General features: G+C 35.5%; 1 protein-coding gene across 1 annotated transcript in view; it reads right to left on the bottom strand.

Annotated features, from left to right (window-relative positions):
• CNTNAP2 (contactin associated protein 2) overlaps window positions 1-21,050 on the bottom strand; it is a 2,300,337-nt gene that overhangs the window by 1,551,920 nt on the left and 727,367 nt on the right. Inside the window, exon 3 of the mRNA XM_063815738.1 lies at window positions 18,910-19,103. Within this exon, the coding sequence (XP_063671808.1) occupies window positions 18,910-19,103 (194 nt within the window). The remainder of the gene's footprint in view (window positions 1-18,909; window positions 19,104-21,050) is intronic.

Below are 21,050 nucleotides of genomic sequence, written 5' to 3'. Positions count from 1 at the left end.
CTCTGCTGAAGTAACCCTGAAATTCTAATGTTATTTCCTATATTGCCTCAAAATTTTACCTTTATTCTCAAACTCAATTGCTTTATTAAGATTTCATTTATAGGACCTGAGTCAACATATAGTGTCAGCACTTGGGCCTTTCTTATGAAGGTTTGGGAATTGCCTGATGTGTCATGTAAAACCCTTACATTATCATTTCTCCAATGCCAGATTCTCCCTGGTACTCTGAATGTATTAAGGATGAAAGAAAGGCATTTATGCTGACATGTACAACATTACTTCAAATAAATGATGTAGGACAAATTATATCTAAAGGAGAAGAATATTAAATAATAAGCTTACATTATAATAAAAATGCAAAAAAATGAAATGTGATTTATAAATATGACTACCTTTCAGCAACTGATATTACATATGGGGTAGCTAAATTTTATAGTTCATTAATTGATTAATTTTTTGAGACAGGATCTCACTCTGTTGCCCCAGGCTGGAGTGCAATGGTGTGATCATGGCTGACTGCAGCCTCGACCTCCTGGACTCAGGTGATCCTCCCATCTCAGCCTCATGAGGAGCTGGAACTACAGGCATATGCCACCATGTCTGGCTAATTTTTGCATTATTTGTAGAAACACGGTTTTGCCATGTTGCCTAGACTGGTCTCAAACTCCTGGGCTCAAGTAATCCTCTCGCCTTGGCCTCCCAAAGTACTGGGATTACAGGCATGAGCCACGAAGCCTGGTGCAAACTTTTTAAAACAGTTTACCTTAGGATGAATGCAAGAATGTCAGTGTTGGCAGGGAAACTAGACAACATTTAGTGCAAGCCCATTCCACTAGATAAAAATCTCTTTCTCATTTAGGCAGGTTCTTTTTGATATCTGCACAGAACAAATGAGTGCAGAGAATCTGTATATCATATTTGCCTGACAACTCTCTCCAAGGAACACTAAGTACTCCTCTGGCAAGAGAAAACCTTCATGTCCTCCTCAGACTTGAGTTGCCACCGTAGATCTTAGCAGATTTTTCCAGAACAAGATCTAATTGTGATTTATTTCCTTCTGTCAAGGCCCTTAGCACCTTTTCCTACGTATGTTTTGAAATATCCAATTGTCCTAAGCTAATGTCACGTCTTCTTTCTTTCCACTTTCAAACTTACTCTGATAAGCGTGACTTGTTGGTGCTTTTGAGTTCTCCATGCCTGAAAGCATATTCACAGTTTTATTGACTTTCAGGAAATTCTTATCACCCCCTTCACCTTACAAATCCTGTGAAACAAATATGCTTCCACAGTTTAGTGTTCTATGTGTACATCTTTGGTAGTATCTTTGAACATATGATATAGAACCAAACACAAAACAGCAACTGACTACTCATCACTTACATCAGGAATAGTCCTAGATAACACTGTCTATTGATAGATTGGTGTGTCTTTTTTCTTATATTCCACGTGCTCCTATCAATTCAGACACCCACACGGGATGGAGGCTCTCTCGTCCCTCATTGCCCCTCCCATTGTTTCTCAGTCGTTCTCTTGGTCTAACTTCTTTTTCCTCTGCCTTATCATGTCAAATCTCTATTTTCTGGAGAACACCACTTATTAGCTAGTTAATGGAAAGATCCAATTAAATATACTAATACAGATTTCAATTAGTGGTTTAAGATTAGTATGTTTATTTATATACTCACATAAGGCAATCTGGTTTTGAAAGAATACCCTGTTAAAACAAACAAAGGAATATAAGCTGTGGTAATGTGTTTCTAATGCTGGATTTTCAGGGAAATATTAAATCTGTTTAACTTTTCTTTTCAAATAATTTCAAAATTATGGAAAAGCTGCAATAATAGTATAAGGAACACTTGTCCTTTTACTCTTTATTCTTATTCTTCTATTTTACTCTGTGCTATGTGGTTTATCATTCTCTCTCTCTCTTTCTCTCTCTCCCTCTCCTTCTCTCTCCTTTTTCCACCACCCCAACACACACATTATTTTTTCTGAACCATGTGAGAATAAGTTGCATATCATGTTCACTTACTTCCAAATAGTGTACATTTCATACAAATAAGGACATATGTAGGTAAGTATATAGTTATCAATTTCAGGAAATTTAACATTGCTACATCGAATAAACCTTCCATATCCCAATATTATCCATTGACCCAATTATGTCTTTAGGGCATCTTTTCTTATCCAAGACAGGATCCAGGCTAGGATCACGTATTACAGGTAGGTATCATATCCCTTTAATTTTCTTTTACCTAGAATAACTCCTTAGCCTTTTAGTGTCTCTTATCACACTGATACATAGACAATGTATTCTCCTTTATCTTTTTAGTAGAACATTCCTCATCGAATATTCTTCAATTTTGGTTTGACTTTTGTTTTCTCATAATGTTTACGTCCACTTACATTCTTCATGGGACACTACATGCACGGTGTTGGGTCCTTCTCAGTCCACTGCCTCTGGAGGCGCACAGTGTCTGCTTCTCATCTGTAATTTTTATTTTGATTACCCACTCAAGATGTTTAATTTCTCTTGTGTAAATATTATTCATTTCCCTTGCAACTAATAAGTGATTTGTAAGAGACACTTTAAGACTATACAAATTTACTTCTCCCCATCAAAACTCTCCATATCCTCTACTTTTATTACCATTAAAGTCTTATGCCAGAACTAGTATTTACTATGATGGTTGCAAATGATGACTTGAGTTCCCAACTCCAGCACCCTTCCACGTTTCCTAGTCAGAAGTTCGTATTCTACTATAAGCAAGAGGCCTCTCTTCTGCCTCATTTAATCTATCTATTGCCTGCCTATGTATGTATGTATGTATGTATGTATGTATGTATGTATGTATCTATCTATCTATCTATCTATCTATCTATCTATCTATCTATCTATATCTATCATCTATCTATCTGTCTGTCTAACTACCTACCTACCTATCTATCATCTCTATAGACTTAAGCATTTCTATTTTTTTCTAAAGGTGTGCAATGCATTACTGTCCTTAACTAATTTGGTGTTCAAATTGTCCAGGTTTGACCAATATGAATTATTTCAAGTTGGCTCTTATGTAATTTTGTTATTAATCATCATTTTTCCTTTCTTTCTGGTATAACAAGGTGTGTTTAATTTAACAAGTTTCTTTCTCGACCACAACCTGGTAAAATTTTTCTAACTAGATCTGATTTCTTTTAGATGATAATTGTATTAATAATTAAAGTCTATCTTAGGTGTGCTTAGTGTTACTGCAATATTTTTGTTTCTAGATCCATCCAGCTGTCAGAGCTACTTAGTATGTAGTATGTAAGTGTATATATATATATATATATATATATACTCATTAACACACACATATATTTTTAAGTAGGCTTCATTCTTGTCTTCTCTCATTCCATGTATGTTTCTTATTTCCTTCATGGTGAGAACCTTGGCCCCCAACACAATTGACATATCACTCATTTGCTCAATTTACAGTACATTTAAATATGTTCAGAATTGCTTCAACCATATATACATTTCCTCATTTCTTCTTTCTTAAACAAAAGTTAACATACAATAAACGCTCTTTGTACTTTTCTTTTTTTTTACTAAACAATATATCCAGCAAATCCACCCCATGTCAACTTATATTTTATCGGTTTTCTTCACAGCTGCTGTGTATCTATTTCAAATATGTAGCCTAGTTTATTCAACCAATCTATATTTGATCATAAAGATAGTTTCCAATATTTTGTAATTACAAATACAACGGCAAGAAATAACTTTGTGCATATGACTTTTTATGTTATTGGAGCTGTATAATTAGACTAAATTCCTAGTATTGAGATGGTTGGGTTGAAGAATAAATGCATTTTTAGTTCTGCTGGGTATTGCCAATCCCCCTCTATAGCTATTGTTCTATTGGACATGCTCATCAGGAGTATATGAGAATGCTGTTTCCCCAGATTCTTGCCAAAAGAGTGTATAAACAACCTTTTCGGTCTTTGTCAACCTGATTGGTGAGATATAGTATCCCCATAGAGGATTAATTTGTATTTCTCTTTTCATTTTACATTTGTATGCATGTAAACACAATTTTATATATTTTGTTTGAGTTTCCTTTTCATGTTTTTGCCTGTTTCTATATTTTCTCAATTTTAATTGGTAGATATTATAGACATGGAAATTTTCTCTGTTAGCATCAATTATACATAGATGGCAATTATAATACAAAAATAAGATTAATAAATTTAGGCATTCATCCTGCAAATAGAACAACAACAACAAAAATAATACTAACAAACACAAAATCAAAAGCAAGTAGGAGTAGCCACAACTTGGTTTACCTGTCATTCCCTGTGCATGCCAACTGCACACAATGATGCCTGTTTCATATGCATTCATTTCTTTTCAAACCAGAGGCAATGACATCCAAACATATTTCTTTAGAAATACCCTCTTCATCAGCAAATAATACTATGTGCTATACTAAGTATCTGTGTACTAAGTGTGAGTAGATCCCGTGTACTTATATCATGCTGAATTTACATAAAGAGTAACATAATGTCCCTATATGTTGCAAGTAGGCTCTTAAGACCCTTTGCTAAGCTCTCTGGTTACCATTTCACCTGGCCCACTGGTTTTCTCCCACAATTATCTTTGGTACTAGGGAGCTATTCCAATAACAGTTCCTGGTTTCTTTCATTCCTCTTCCATCAGAGGTGTACCTTGATTCCAAGTCTGATTAATTTGTTTTTACAACTTGTCACTGAATTTTAATACACATAAGAAAAAAGCACACATAAACATACAGCTTGATGCATTTGCACAAGTGTAAGAAGCACTTAAGTCAAGAAACAAAGAATTATCAACACTTCTAAAATTTCTTTGTATCCTCTTCTAGCCATGACCCTTCAACAGAGGAAACCACCATCTAGATTACTAAGCACATAGACCCTGGTCCAGCTTGGATTGGAGATTGCCACACATCCATGCCTTTGGCACCAGTTCTTTGCCATTACACTCAGCAGCATCAAGCTGCCTCCAGGTCTGAAGGGAGGATAAGCTTTGCTGCTACAGCCAGTATTCCCAGCCTCCTTCTCATCTCCCTGTTGCTGCAAACTCTGTTGTTTTCTCTCCTATAGAAATCCTAGGCTTTTCATGTGTTCCCACACATGCCATTTTGGACAGTTTGACTTCTAATAGATGTAGGTACATGCAGTATTTCTCAATATTATTAAATATAAATTAAGATAATAAACATTATTGTTTATAAATTGTAAACCTAATTATAGCTGCATATTCCAATGTTCACTAAATTCCACAATTTGGTGGATCTGTTAACAAGTACTTACTAAGTACATTCAATAGTCAAGGCACTTTCCTAGCTGATGAGACCCAGCATTTAACAGGACAAAATAAACCCCTCAGACAACTCACCTATAATCAAAAACTATGATATCTTCTTAAATATGGTATAATAGAGAAAGCAAAGACTAGTGGGACATAAAGCCAAGGAAAGAGCCTGGTCTCTTACCTCTCAGGATCTTGTTACAGTAATTGACACAAAAAGTGCTTACCAGGTAAGTACTCAGTGCATGGTGATTATTATTGGCAATGATATTTGATTTTAGTAAAAATGCCAAACATCTCTGCACTTCAATTGAATAAACTAAGAAATAGGTTAAATTCCATTAAATATCCATAGGTTTGATATTATTTGGGGGGAGACTAATAGTTAGTGTGTAGTAAGAGTTGAGAGAGTGTGTGTGTACATGTGCCTGTGTCTTATTTCACAATCAGTTATCCCAAATCCTAACATAAAATATACCTGAATAATGATATTTTGGTTTTGATTTTAAAATCTGAAACCAACATCATTGGCATTCCTGCTTACATTAAGTAAAGCTAAAGTGCAATACTTCTATTAATATTTCAAGAAAATGCTGTCATATTAAAGATATGTAATCATACCTCTTTATTTAACATATCATGTGAAAAACTCATTGGATATTCCTACTATGTCATAATCACAAAATCTTTCCAAAGGGACTGGACGTTTCTTTTGTATTGGTCTGGTTTCTTTTATCAAATACTTGTTTGTTCCAGGCTGAATGTAAAGAGCCTGAATGACTTTATGATAAATTCACAGTCTTTTTCTCTTGCTCTAGGCTGTCATACACAGCTCTGTTTTCCAATTTGTATACTGTAACAAAGCTGAAAAATACACAAACGAGACAGTCACTGTGCGTATAGAATGAACAATTGTGCTTGCTAAGTGCATAAGATAAACAACAACTTTGCCCTGGGCAACTCAGTTTTCATATCTGAAGTGGAGGGAATGTGTTTCTTAACCTTCTCTGAAGAATACTGGGAGAACTAATGAAACCTGCCATTTTCAAGCAGATACTAGTATAATCCAAATGAAATTAGCAATTCAACCTCAACTTTTAATTGGGGAAAGCTGTTTTAGCTCTGGGCGAGCTCTTTTCTTTGCTGATAGAAAAATTATCCATCATTGTTTAGAATGCATGTTTGCTGGAATCCAGTTTTTAATAAATAATTACTATATCTCAAAGAATTATATGATGTTGATAGTGTTAAATGGTGCCTAGTGCAGAATAAACTACTGTATGGAGTTTGAAAGTAGGACATGATTTTTAAGGCCAAACATTTCTTTGGGGACGGGGTGGGAGATTGATTCTTAAAGTGTCTTTGGTTCATTTGCTATCTAGGATAGAATAATTCTGAAAATGTTTCCTTGGAGTTTTGAATGTAAATAAATGATTGCAGAGAGTCATATATAAGTAGTCGTTTGATTCAAGCATATTTTCTGAGTTAATGAAGGTTGATGCACAACTCTTCCTAGAAGATAGTCTTTCTTACAAGATCATGCTTATTCTTACTTACCAGACACACCCCTATCAACACCCTAGCAATAGCAAATAACTTTTAATGTCATAACTTTATAAAGTACTCGCCTACTAGTTGTTATGAATTTAATTTTGTCCCCCAAAATTCATATGTTCATGTTCCAACCCCCAAGGTCTCAGAATGTTACCATATTTGGAAACAGGGTCTTTGCATGTATAGTTAATATGAGGTCATACCAGAGTAAAGTGGATTCTAAACAAATAAATTTTTTGTAAAATGAATGCCATATAAAATGAAAAACAAGGCCAGCCACAGTGACTCATGCCTACAATCCTAACACTTTGGGAGGCCGAGGTGGGAGGACTGCTTGAGCTCAGGAGTTCAAGACCCACCTGGACAACAAAGTGAGACCCATCACTACAAAAAAAAAAAAAAATTAAAACTATCTGGGCATGGTGACATGCACCTGTAGTCCCAGCTACTCAGAAGGCTGAGACAGAGGATCCATGGGTTCAGGAGTTGGACCTTGCAGTAAGCTATGATCACATCACTGCACTCTAGCCTGGGTGACAGAGCAATACCATCAAAACACACACACACACACACACACACACACACAGAAGAAAGATGATATAAAGCAACACAGGGAGAAGATAACCACCTGCGAGCCAAGGAGAGAGTCCTGGAGCAGGCTGTTCCCTCACCTCCCTCAGAGGAGGAGCCAACCGTGCCAACACCTCAATATTGGACTTCTGGCCTCCAGAACTGTGAGAGAGTAAATTTCTGTTGTTTGAGCCACCCAGTTTATGGTACTTTATGATGGCAGCCCTAGCAAACTAATACAGTAGGTAAATAGTGCTTTCTTTAAAAATTGAAAACAGCAACACCAACAATAGCATTAAAGACCAAGATCTTCTAACTTTTAAGCTCTGTGATCTTAGGTAAGATCCTGAACCTCAATTTTTGTATTGAAAATTAGAAAAAAGGCCAGGTGCAGTGGCTCATGCCTGTAATTCCAGCACTCTGGGAGGCCGAGGCTAGTGAATCACCAGAGGTCAGGAGTTCGAGACCAGCCTAGCCAATATGGCAAAACCCGACCTCTATTAAACATACAAAAATTAGCCGGGTGTGGTGGCAGGTGCCTGTAATCCAAGCTACTCAGGAGGCTGAAGCAGGAGAATCGCTTGAACTTGGGAGGCAGAGGTTGCAGTGAGCAGAGATTGGGAAACTGCACTCCAGCCTGGGTGACAGAGCGAGACTCTGTTTCAAAAAAATAAAAATAAAAAATAAATAAAATAAAATACCAACATCTTATATACAAGTGCTATATTACAGTTTAAATGCAGAGATCACTAAGTTTCACATTGCCTGTGAAAGGAATGGCTGACCAGGGCCATAGTGGCAAGGAACACAGGCTGGTTAGTTAGGTGGCTTTGGTTTCCTATCCTAGCTCCACTGTTTGATTAGTTTAGTTTAGTTTATTTTTATTTTTATTTTTATTTTATTGTGGGGGTATGTTCCTTAAAACAGGAAATGTGATATTTATTCAACCATTACAATTTTTTTTTGCTTTCATACAGAGATATATTGTGAAATGATTACCATAATAAGTTAGTTAACACATCCATTACCCAGTCCCACCGTGTACCCCAGGGAAAGTTGTACTTTCTCTAATCCTCAATTTCTGCAGCCAAAAATAGGGCTTAATCATAAAAATAATAATCTATATCCTCACATATTAGTTGTTTTTAAGATTAAATGATATAAAGCACATTAAACACTTAAGGAACCCCCAATAAGTGTTGGTTGGCTGTTATTATTTATTAATTTGTGCAGCTGAAGTTTTCTGAATTTCTCTGCTAAATCACAGGAGTTTTCACAGACATCTTCCAAGCTGCATATTAATATCATTATAAAGCATTTAAATGGCAATTACAATAGGCCCATTCACTGTCTCATCAAAATATATTAGTGAAGTTCATCGGAGAAATGCAGATACTTATCTCAAACATTATTTTCATTTGGAAATGGACAGAATTTTTTCTAGAAGCCAAAGTCTATTCTCTACTCTTGCTCTAGACTTCTGAAGAGGCATAGATGGTGAATGAACCTTTCAGACAGCCTGTCAGCACTATATCTTTTTGCCAGAACGATCATTTCACTGCAGCCTATAATTAAGCTAGTTAACTCAAGCAAACCAAATTTATTTGCCAAGACATTTTAACATTCTAGTAGTTCTCTCCCAAAGTCATCATTGACTAAATTAGCTACATGGAAAACAGTATGCATAAGTGAAACACATAGAATGGGTATCTTCACGGTGTCCAGGGGCATAAGCATCCTGAAAGCTGTGCAAGACGACCCGGGCTTTTGTTTAAAGTTATTGTAGTGATTTTTGCTGTCCTTCCAATTAAAATATATTATTCTCAAGGCTAGACCTACTATTAACTACTTACTTGCATTCTTTACATCACTTTGAATACAGTATTCGAGAAACATTAATGATAGCATTCGTAATAATACTGATAAATAGGAGAAAGTGAAACAAGAGGAAGATAAGAAGAGACTATATTTATGGGGCATTGTTCTAAACAATTTATTTTTGATTAATTTATTTCTCACAAAAATCGCATAAGGTAAATACAATTATATCGCTTTTACACCTAAGGCAACTAAGACCCACAGTAGGTTGATTAACATAGTTAAATACACACCACGAGAAAGTGTTGGAGCAGAGTTCAGATATTTGAGGTCCGGTCCAGAGCCCATGCTATCTTGTTCTATAAATATCGTGTATGTATTCAATAGTATTTTCAATTAGTCAAAATGAGCAGGGGTTCATTATAGTAATGGAGCTTCTTGCTGAACCAAAATAAGTATTTGGCTCCATATTCAGTAGTGAGGTCAGTATACCCGGATTCAAGGTTCCAGTTTAAGGGACATCATGGTTCTCAGCCTCAGCTTATTCATCTACAGAATGAGATACTTCAGTTCAGTTGTAAACTCATAAACATCTGTTTTGTGCTCTGCAGTGAGCTCTATATGATGAATGGCACAGAGATAAAAATGTGTCCTAGGCGACTGCATAAACTCTAAGGTTCTTCCAAAATTAGATATTTACATTATATAAATTAAGCATTACTGATTCACAGGATATAATTTCAGAGTTTTTTTTTTATTTTAAAAAGTCAGCTTTTCGCTGGGTGCAGTGGCTCACCCCTATAATCCCAGCACTTTGGGAGGCCTAGGTGGGTGTATCACTTGAGGCCAGGAGTTCAAGGCCAGCCTGGCCAACATGGTGAAACCCCGTCTCTACGTCTCTACTAAAAATACAAACATTAGCATGGGATGGTGGTGCATGCCTGTTATCCCAGCTACTCGAGAGGCTGAAGCAGGAGAATCCCTTGAACTTGGGAGGCAGAGGTTGCAATGAGCTGAAATCGCTCTACTGCACTCAAGCCTGGGCAACAGAGCGAGATTCTGTCTCTAAATAAATAAATAAAGGTCAGCTTTTTATTTTGTTGCATGTCAGAAAGTCAGGAAAAACGCAGTTATTTATAGAATCCCACTCTCCATTCCTACCTATTTCAGCAGAAGATTCATCTGCTTGGAATGACTTCCTGCCCCTCTTCTCTGAGTGACCAACTCCTTACCTATTTAGCCAATAGTAGGTAGCTCCAAAGAAGCCTTTGCTGGACCCAACCACTCTGAATAAGACAGCTTTCTTAGTGTTCCCAAAACAACCTAGGCAAGCACCTCTCTATTTGAACAGTCATACAATATACTTATAAATGTATATGTTTAGCCTTATCACTAGTTTATTGACCCCTAGAAGACAGCAATTATGCTTGTGTTTTGGTCTGTTTATCCCTAGCCTCAATAAGTAGTAGGTGCTCAGTGAGTGCCTATTTATCAAAGCTCACTCTTTTTTCACGATAAATCTGTCTGCAATTTGCACTGTAAATTCTAGTTATTCTAATTCTACCTTCTGGTTTGGAAACACAAATGCTGATGCTTATTCCTCTTTCTCGTGAGAGTTCTTCAAATATCAAAAGCAACACACTCTATCTTGGAGGTATATATGAATCACTTGTGAGTCTTGCTAAACTGTAGATTCTGATCAGTAGATCTGGGTTAAGCCTCTGAGATTCTACATCTCTGACAAGCTCCTGGATGTTCCTGGTGCAGCTGATTTCTCCTTTCACGGCTAACCAGCATAAACTGTTTTAGTTAATACTTATAAGCCTATTTTCAAGTCTTCTTATCCTACCCTTTTCAGTTGGCCTAAGAAGACATAGAGAAGTACTGTAGACAAAAATGGGTTATTTCTTTCCAAAGTTAACGCACTTTATCAAGTGAATTTATTAAACTAAGTCTAATGAAAACATCCTAGTCATATTTTCACTGAAGTTTCATTTAAAAACATATATCTGAAAAAACTTTCCAGGCACAATTCATATGACAAGGCATAGGACTCGATGTGATAATAAGTAGGCCCATGATTTGAATGGCATAAATTAGCATTCTCAATTATACTTACAAATGAGTCATTTGTCATTCCAGGCTGGGAAACAGAGATGTATGTAATGCAGTACACACACCAATACACTAATAGAAAAACGTTATTATAAAGTGGAAGTAACAGGCTATTTTAAATTTTCAAGAAAAGAGCCAATATACTATGTTAATGCACCTAGAAATCACAAATGTATAAAATAATTGAGTGATTAATATGTTCCAGACATTGCTCTAAACCCTTTGTTTGACTTTTTCTCTTAATACCTACAACCTCCATTGAGGTAAATACTATTCAGGTAAGTGACTAGAGCCATTTTACAGGTTGGGAACTTTAGGCACAGAAAGCTTAAAGAATCTGCGTGAAGATACACAGATCTATGTTACCAAAATTGTATAATCTGCCTAGGTGGTCTGATTCCAGAGTGTAACATAGAATTACTCATTCCATGGCCTCTCAGGCGTCTCCAGGCACATAAGAAGCATGGTTTACTGTGCCCTAAATTTCCCAAAATAAGCATACTAGTATTCCTCTAAGTTACCACTTGAGCAGAGTAGAAACATACATCTTAAAAGAAGGAACTGACATCTTATCCAAATTATTTGTAGGTACCCATTTATCAACACATTATATAACTATGTATTTACTTGGAGTTATTTAGCCTCAGGTAACCTAAATCCAACCTTGACACGATAAAAAAAATTAGCATTGAGTTCAATGTAAAAAAAATTAGCATTGAGTTCAACGTAAAAAAAATTAGCATTGAGTTCAATGTAAAATAAAACACCTGAAAATATTAGTATAATTGATAACAAATCTTGTTTCATGGATACTTTAAACATTAGAAGAATAATTACATATATCCTATTTTATCTCATAGATGAAAAATACATTATACTGTGAAGAACTATATACTGTTATTTTACAGCCTGTAAGAAATCTTATGAGATTATAACATTTTCCTTTATCTCATAATATATGCCAATAATATATTCAATATTATCAACAGCATCTTGTTTTTATCTTCCAAATTTTAGAAAAATATTAAACACATAACCATATTTGTTAGAACAGTTCTATTTATGTACAATATTGAGTCTCAGAAATTGTCCCAAGAAACCTCATGACCTCTGAAAATGAGAATCTCACCATACAAATGTGTATTTAGAAAGGTGATCAAAATTCACTAGTAGAGGCATTACAGTATATGCAAAAGGATCTGGAATATCCACTCAACTTATTAAAATTCATGAGACTTTAAAAATATTATCCAGCCTAAGAGGAGTATAAACAGAAAAATCTATTTCACAGAAATAAGGAGCTTATTCTGAAATCGCCTTGGAAATTGTTTTTTTTTTCTATACAAGTTCTGAAGATTTTTACCCCATTTATATCAAAGATAATTTTAGAAAGTGTTTGATGCAGATTATTCTGATGTGTTTTATTTCTCAATAAGCTATCTATAAAATTATTATGAATATGTCTGCCTGATCCTTTACCCAAATAACTGATGGCAGCAAGAATGTAGATGTTTACATAAAGAAGCAAGGGTAATACTCGTCTATTGGGGAAAAGAATCACATTCATGTCCTAAGTGAAGTAGAAGTTATTATCCGATGGAAGATGTAGGGGCAGGCGACAGGATGGTTGTCATTCTGACTTTCGCATGCAGACAAAATTCTAGATATTTTGAAAGAATCTAAGTACACCATTGAACTGTAACACAATGGCATTTATGTTTTATATTTATACTGGGAACAGATTTTTAAGTGATTTGGAAAATTAGTGCAACCACTATAACAAATGGCTGAAAAGAAAGGACAGAACAATCCATTCATTTCTAAACAGTGTCCCCTTAAATGGCTCATTGGACACAAGGCCATCATGATGGCAACAGATAATTTGTTACAAGCACTGCAATGGCAACCGGCACAGAGCTAGGTCTACCAGTCATGCCTTACTGACCCAGCCTGCACTGCACTATCTAAACATGTATTTACCATTTGTTAATCAGAAATTATGACAGAGATTTGCACACATTCTACCTCCAACTTTAAGTAACATTTCCTTAATCTAAAATATTGTCAGATATTTTCAATCATGAATAAGAGTAAAAAGAGGTAAAGTGAATCTGAAAAGCATAGAGGGTGACTAAAAATTCTGAAAATTGTCATTACTGACTATTGTCACTGAAAAAACATACTAAACTAGATTTGGAGAATGCTTCTAAAATTGGGAATTGATGACACATGTTTCTAATCTTTATAGCTTGAAAAATTTCTTTACTTACATAATCTCACTTAAATATATCAATAGGAATTATATCTACTTCTCAGATTAGGATTTTAGGAACAGAGAAATAAAGTCAGATCTCCAAGTTTATAAAACAAACAAATGAAACAAGATACATGAATTCAGACCTTTCGACTCCATATCTTGGCTTTCACTTGCCTGATGGCTAATTACAGGCTAACTCAAAAGGATGTTTTTGAGAACTTTTATTTTATAAATACTGGTTGATGGAATATGTAATTAAAAAGAAAGTAGGGAATACGTGGTCCAGCTTATGCCTTGATATTCAGAAAAAACAAATGTTTCATAAATGAAACTGCCAACTATTGTATTTGTCTTCTAGATTTTTGAAATGTTTTAAATTTATTGAAACAATTATGGGTATGCATTTGTACATGGGAAAAGCATATATGTGACAAAGAGATCTAGGTTTTGAAAATAAGTAATCTATTTAATATTTCTTAGATAATATGAATTTATTTATCCCTATATTCTTGATAAGTATCTAACCATATAATTTAAATATGATAAAACAGCTGTGTTCTGTAGAATTCTCCATTTAATAGATGCAGTGGTAACAAATTTCAGTCTAACACCTACTTAAAATTAACAAAATGGATCAAAACTGTTTTTAAAAATAACTGAGAATATACAAGCATGTTTTCATGATTAGGAAGTGTTTTTTAAAGAAAAACAAAAACTGCGCTCATATGACTGGTAAATTTGTAGTATGTTACTATCCTACAAAATAATAGTGGTGTGTAAAGAAGGCATCCACTGCTTTTACTCCAGTTTCCTATTTTGGCTCTGAATATCTGCATTCAAAATCCAGTAATTGAATTTCCCAAGCAAAACAGGCCTCTTAGCAAAAGCCTGCTGGAATTCTTATTTAATATAATGTTTAATGGACTTCTGATACAAAATGCTTATACAGAATATTTCCTCTCTCTCTCTCTAACAGATTATACTTAGGAAACTTGAAAACATCTCAAGATAATCATGCAAATTAGAGTTGGTGGAGTATGTAGATGTAATGATTTTTTGGGCAATTTTATTTACCTATTACATTGGAAAAGAGGTTCTAAGTAGAAGGAAATTATATTGTAAAATATAAAGAATTCTATTATGCTCAGTATCATCAAAGAGGAATGGAAGGTTTGACTAGTCAAGCCCATTTAGAAACTCAGATCTTTGAATATTAAATATTCAGATAAACCATTCTTTAGGAATCTTTTCAGGAGCCATTCTCACTCCCTAATGCAAGATTCATGACTCTAAAACCTTGTGAAACTGTCATAATTCGCTTATATATGACTTGTTCTTTGCTTATTTTAATATATTATCCAATAGTGATAAAATAACTCGGAATGTCCATATGAACATTTAATAAGAATACTATAAAAAATTACTTATGTTGTCCATTTCCCCAACAATCAGAAAAAACATAACCATGGACATTTGTTTAAAATTATATTCATGTGATTTAATATACATTATCTTCTATATTTCTCGGGTAAACAATCATTATAAAATGGATAGTAAAAACAATTTCAAAAATACATAAATTTTTACATCTTGTAAGGTGTTTTCCATCAAAAAGCCATCCAGTCTTCTCTATATCAGAATTCTCTTCAAGTCCAGTATACATAATGTTAAGCAGTAGTGGATTAAAAAACTCTAGTATTTAATACCATTTTTAATAAACTTAATCCCCAAGAGTACTTTTTGTTGAAATTTGTAAATGCTAAATTTTAATCTCTTAATGAATGATAAGACGTAGCCCTAAAATATTCAAGAATTTTTAGAAGTCAACGAACTTTATCTCTTTTAGAATACGTCAAAGGATTGGACTCTTTTTTTTTTTTTTTTTTTTGTATTAGTAAGGATTAAAACATTTCTGTCACAGATTATTAAATAATGTAATCATTATGTGGCAGGCTTATTGGTACTTAAATATATTTTGCAATATTTAGATTGTGTCTCTGATATGGTTTGGGTCTGTGTCCCCACCAAAATCTCATGTCAAATTGTAATCCCCAGTGTTGGAAGAGGGGCCTGATAGTAGGTGATTGGATCACGGGGGTGGACTTCCCGCTTGTTGATCTCCTGACAGTGAGTGAATTCCCAGGAGATCTGGTTGTTTAAAAGTGTGGGACAGGCCGGGCGTGGTGGCTCGTGCCTGTAATCCCAGCACTTTGGGAGGCCGAGGCAGGCAGATCACAAGGTCAGGAGATGGAGACCATCCTGGCTAACTCGGTGAAACCCCGTCTCTACTAAAAATACAAAAAATTAGCCGGGCGTGGTGGCGGGCGCCTGTAGTCACAGCTACTTGGGAGGCTGAGGCAGGAGAATGGCGTGAACCCGGGAGGCGGAGCTTGCAGTGAGCCGAGATTGCGTCACTGCACTCCAGCCTGGGCGAAAGAGCGAGACTCCGTCTCAGAAAAAATAAAAAAGTGTGTGACACCCCCGTCTCTTTCTTCCTCCTGCTCCCGGCATGTAAGACATGCCTGCCTCCCCTTTGCCTTCTGCCATGATAGTAAGTTTCTTGAGGCCTCCAAAGCCATGCTTCCTATACAGCCTGTGGAAACGTGAGTCAATCAAAACTCTTTTCTTCGTAAATTACCCAGTCTCAGGTATTTCTTAACAGCAGTACAAGAACAGACTAACATAGTCTCCAACTTGTTTTGATTTTTAAAATTTTATAATTAGCTCACTACTAATAATCACTCATCACGTAGCATACTGATTTTTAATAAGAAACACAATATTTAAAAGGAAGAAACAAAGTGAACACCAGAAAGCGAGAAGACAATAGAAATGCACCTTTATCCCCTTAAGATGGAGAGCCCTATACGTAGACCCAGCATACCTTCATAATTTGTGATATTTTCACTACATGACATCCTTGTCTCCCCGACTCAACCATTATTATTCTATGTAATATCAAGAGTCCAAGGCCAGGTGCAGTGGCTCACGCCTGGAATCCCAGCACTTTGAGAGGCCAAGGCAAGTAGATCACCTGAGGTCAGGAATTCAAAAGCAGACTGACCAACCTGGTGAAACCCTGTCTCTACTAAAAATACAAAAAAATTTAGCCAGGCATGGTGGTGGATGCCTGTAATCCCAGCTACTCGGGAGGCTGAGGCAGGAGAATGGCTTGAATCCAGGAGGCGGAGGTTGCGGTGAGCCAAGATCGCACCACTGCACTCCAGCCTGGGCAACAAGAACAAAATTCCGTCTCAAAAAAAAAAAAAAAAAAAAAAAGACTCCAAGACAAGCTGAGCAATTTTATCCTTCTTAGCCTTTTTTCCTTATGTCTCTGCATTTAGCCGTCCTTAACTGTTCAGTATTTGACAGATACATTCAAGTTCAAGTATTTTAGCAGCTATCTTTATTACTATCTTGGCACATTATGAGAGGAGAGGAGATTTGAACACTCTTAATTTTGAGATGAAGACTTTACAAATACAAAAATGTGAACAGTATTTCTGTTCTGATATAGAGAACAGTATTTCAGAGTCTGACTTGTAACCCCTCAAGTAATTTTACCAACATGCTAATTTGATCTTAGTTTAGAAATCACAGAAAGTAAACCCCTCAAGCAATTTTACCAACATGCTCATCTGATCTTAGTTTAGAAACCATAGAAAGTTAGAAAATAATGAGTGCTCTGGGTGTTAGAAGAGTCTGTGATCCAAGCCTGCACTGTTTACTCTCAGTTGTTTGGTCTGCTGTTTGGTTGGTTGGCCACTTGATTTCTCCCTCCCCTTCCCCCCACCCAACCCCCTTACTCCTCCGTCTTCCCCTCTCTCTCTCTGCCAAATTTTAAGGACAACCCTTTCAAATTTTCTGTTCTCCTCTTCATTTTCAGCATATACTTCCTCTATCCCCTTCTTAACTGTAGACTGAAAACCAATCTAAACTATGTATTCGGTGTTCACTGTACATTAGAATCACCATCGGAGCTTTAAAATCCCAAAGCCCAGGCTGCACCTTAGACCAACTAAATTCAAGTCTCTGGGGTTGGGACACAAGGGTCTATATGTTTTAAAGTTCTCTAGCTAATTCTACTGTGTATTCAGGCTTGATAAGCACTTTTCTATAAATTATGCCCGAGGATTTGAATTATCTCAATTGCGAGATGAAGACATTTTAGAAAGAGGCATTTTTCCCACTACTTGCTTTCTGTAACGTATACATCCTAATACACAAATATTCTTTCCATATAATTATGACTTGAAAGGAGTTATTTCTAAAGTTCTACTTAAGTAGACACATTTTTTATTATCAGGACATTATATCCTTATTTCACATACTGCTGTAGAAATGAACATCCACTTTAGCTAGAAATTATAAACTCTTGTTACTTAGAAAAAACAATTGGGGACTTTTAAAATACAAAGTCTACAAGAGTGATTCATGATAAAGTTAAAGATACCCAGCACTCTAACTAATACTGTGAAGGACATGATTTTAAAAGTGACCCCTTTCCTCTTCCTTCTTTTCCCCCTTCCCCTTTCATCCTCTCCCTTTCCTCCTCCTCGTCTTCTTTTTCTTCTTCTTCTTCTGGTTTAATATTGATGACAGCACTTGATTTTGGTCATGCCTGCTTTTTAAAATAATTAAACCAAAGTAGAACACTTAAATTTTACTGTTAAATAATTTATTCAAATTATTATGTGGTGAATATTTGATTGAATATATACAACTTTTTAAGTTAATAGAGACGTTTTAAGAACAAATGGGTTAAGCTTTATTCTCTTCTTTCATAATAAAGGAATAAAGTGAACATAGATCTGTAATAAGTGTTTAAGACACTATTATAAAATGGACAAGTTCTTTTCTTAACATCTATCACTGCTGTTACTTCTCTAAATTATATTCTTCATAATTTCAATATTTTCCTTCAATTGAAGATCGCTGTCTTCAGAAAAGTTATCAGTATCATTAATCACTATTTCAACTTACGTGATTCTGGTCTTATTGATCCGGGTTTGCCTTTCATCTATGTGCTTTAAAACTTCCTCAGGTGATTCAAATTCATAGTCCAGATCTAGAATCATTGCTTTAACCATTGGATAGAAATTACAGCCTGAAGAAACTTTCTTCCATCAACAATGATGAATAGTTTCCCAATGATTTGAATACATAAATATTGATAACTATACATGCTTAGTAAATCCTGTACCATTTTCTAATATTTCCCATCCAATTCTGTGTCTTTGCTTTCCTGCCAATGACTTACCCAGATATTCCCATCTTGATGATAGGGTTTCCAATTTCTCCCTGTGTCGCTGTAGAGCATCCGGTATTGGGTCACCCAATCTGAGCTGCTATACCTTCCTTGGGTTGCAATGGCACTGATCTGCTTCCGATTGCCAAAGTCAACCTGAAGCCATTGATAATGGTCGCTGTCTGATGGAGACCATCCCCCAGCACCTGAAGATGGGCAGAGGTAAGATGGGAAAATGAATATTTAAATTTGAACTTGTACAACTGACAATGGAATATTCTACATATCTTAATTGGCCTTGGCAGTGCTCTATTTCACAGATATATTATGAAATATCCTTTATAGATGCCATTGGGACTTCAACTAATATTCTTCCAGCTGGTAACATTGATTCTTTAACCTCTTTATGGTGTAATTATGTGCTCATTTTCTCCTGAGCAAATGTCTTCATAATTCCTCAATTAGATCTTATTAGTACATGTCAAAGTCTAATTGGCTGAGGGTTGACCAATTTACCATAAACTCTTCAGCTAAAATCATGAGAAAAATGTATGTAACTATCCAATTTTTTCTGTCATGTAAACTTTATCATTTAATAAATTATAAATTAAAAACAAGCAATTATACACAATTCTAAAATATATTTTTCTTGTGAAGTAAAGTAGAAAAATATTTGCAATTCTTAAAATGAACCTAATCTTACATTAATTTCCTGTACCACTGAGAGGTACAGGGAAGTATATAGGAAATCAGGCAGAATGTTTATTTAACACTTAGAAGATATACAGTCAATACCTCTTGTAAGTCATATTTCTAGAAAAATTAGATACTAAACAAAGTTAAATCTCTTTTGGCAAAATATAAGAATTGCTTAGCAAATAGTAAGAATGTAAGAACATTTGTTAGAAAAATGGCACTCATATAGATCAATATTCTTAATTTACAGTAATATTTAAAATAACTAGGGTTGTACACAAAATAAGTTACAGAAAATATGGCATAATGTTAGTGCTAAGAGGCACTATAATTTTTACAGTGAGTTCAGCTACTAAAGAGAATAAATGATATAAAAATATTCAATAGATTATCCAATGCACAGTATATCAAAACGTGTGTACTATTTTTTAAATAAGGAATTTAAAGGCTGGCAAAATAATTTATTCCATGAGGACGTTCATAATAAGAATCATTTCATAAATCATCACAGATATTCAAATAATAATGGTTACATGGCCTATTTTTGCTTAAAACTATGATAGAATAGCTTTTTTTAAAATTACAAAACTAAAAAATATATAAAATAACTGTTTGACTGGGCGCAGTGGCTCACGCCTGTAATCCCAGCACTTTGGGAGACCAAGGCAGGTGGATCACCTGAGGTCAGTAGTTGGAGATCAGCCTGGCCAACATGCTGAAACCCCGTTTCCTCTAAAAATACAAAAATTAGCCAGGCGTGGTGGCAGGTGCCTGTAATCCCAGCTACTGGGAAGGCTGAGGCAGGAGAATTGCTTGAACCTGGGAGGCGGAGGTTGCAGTGAGCCAAGATGGTGCCATTGCACTCCAGTTTGAGTGACAGAGTGGGACTCCATCTCAAAAAATAAAATAAAATAAAAATTTAAAAAATCACTGTTTTAGGGACTGGACAATGGGCAGTGCAGAACGTGATCCATAAAATAAGATAAACAAATAAGGTGAGCCCTGCCAACTTCCTGGCTTTCTGCTAGCTTCACTTTCTGGATCATGGTACATGGAAGATGATCCCAAACAGAGTTCAGCAGTGCAGTAGTGTCACTGAAATGGAAACATATTACAACTCAAAGCTACTAAAGAAGCTGGAATTAACGGGACAGAGTCCCAGAGAGGGCACAGCTGTGTAAAGTGCTTTAGAAATCTACAAGGGAGTCATGAATGTGTCTCTGCAATCTGGACTCAGAAGAAACACCATGCTGTGTACTTTCAGATCAAGAGTGCACAAGACCAGGTAAAGGGAGTTCTGAAGTCAACAATAACCAGAGGTTGCAAAGAGCTGGGAAAAATTTGATTTCAGACTAGACAAAATTGAGAGACCTTGTTGAATCCCTCCAGGCATTCAGTAGACATTCCATAAAAGTCATGCATTATATGTAGGGATATTTTAGTCCTAACATGAGGGC

Source organism: Pan troglodytes, chromosome 6 (genome assembly GCF_028858775.2).
Source record: "Pan troglodytes isolate AG18354 chromosome 6, NHGRI_mPanTro3-v2.0_pri, whole genome shotgun sequence".
Lineage (NCBI taxonomy): Eukaryota > Metazoa > Chordata > Mammalia > Primates > Hominidae > Pan > Pan troglodytes.
This window is presented reverse-complemented; position numbering and strand designations above follow the sequence as displayed.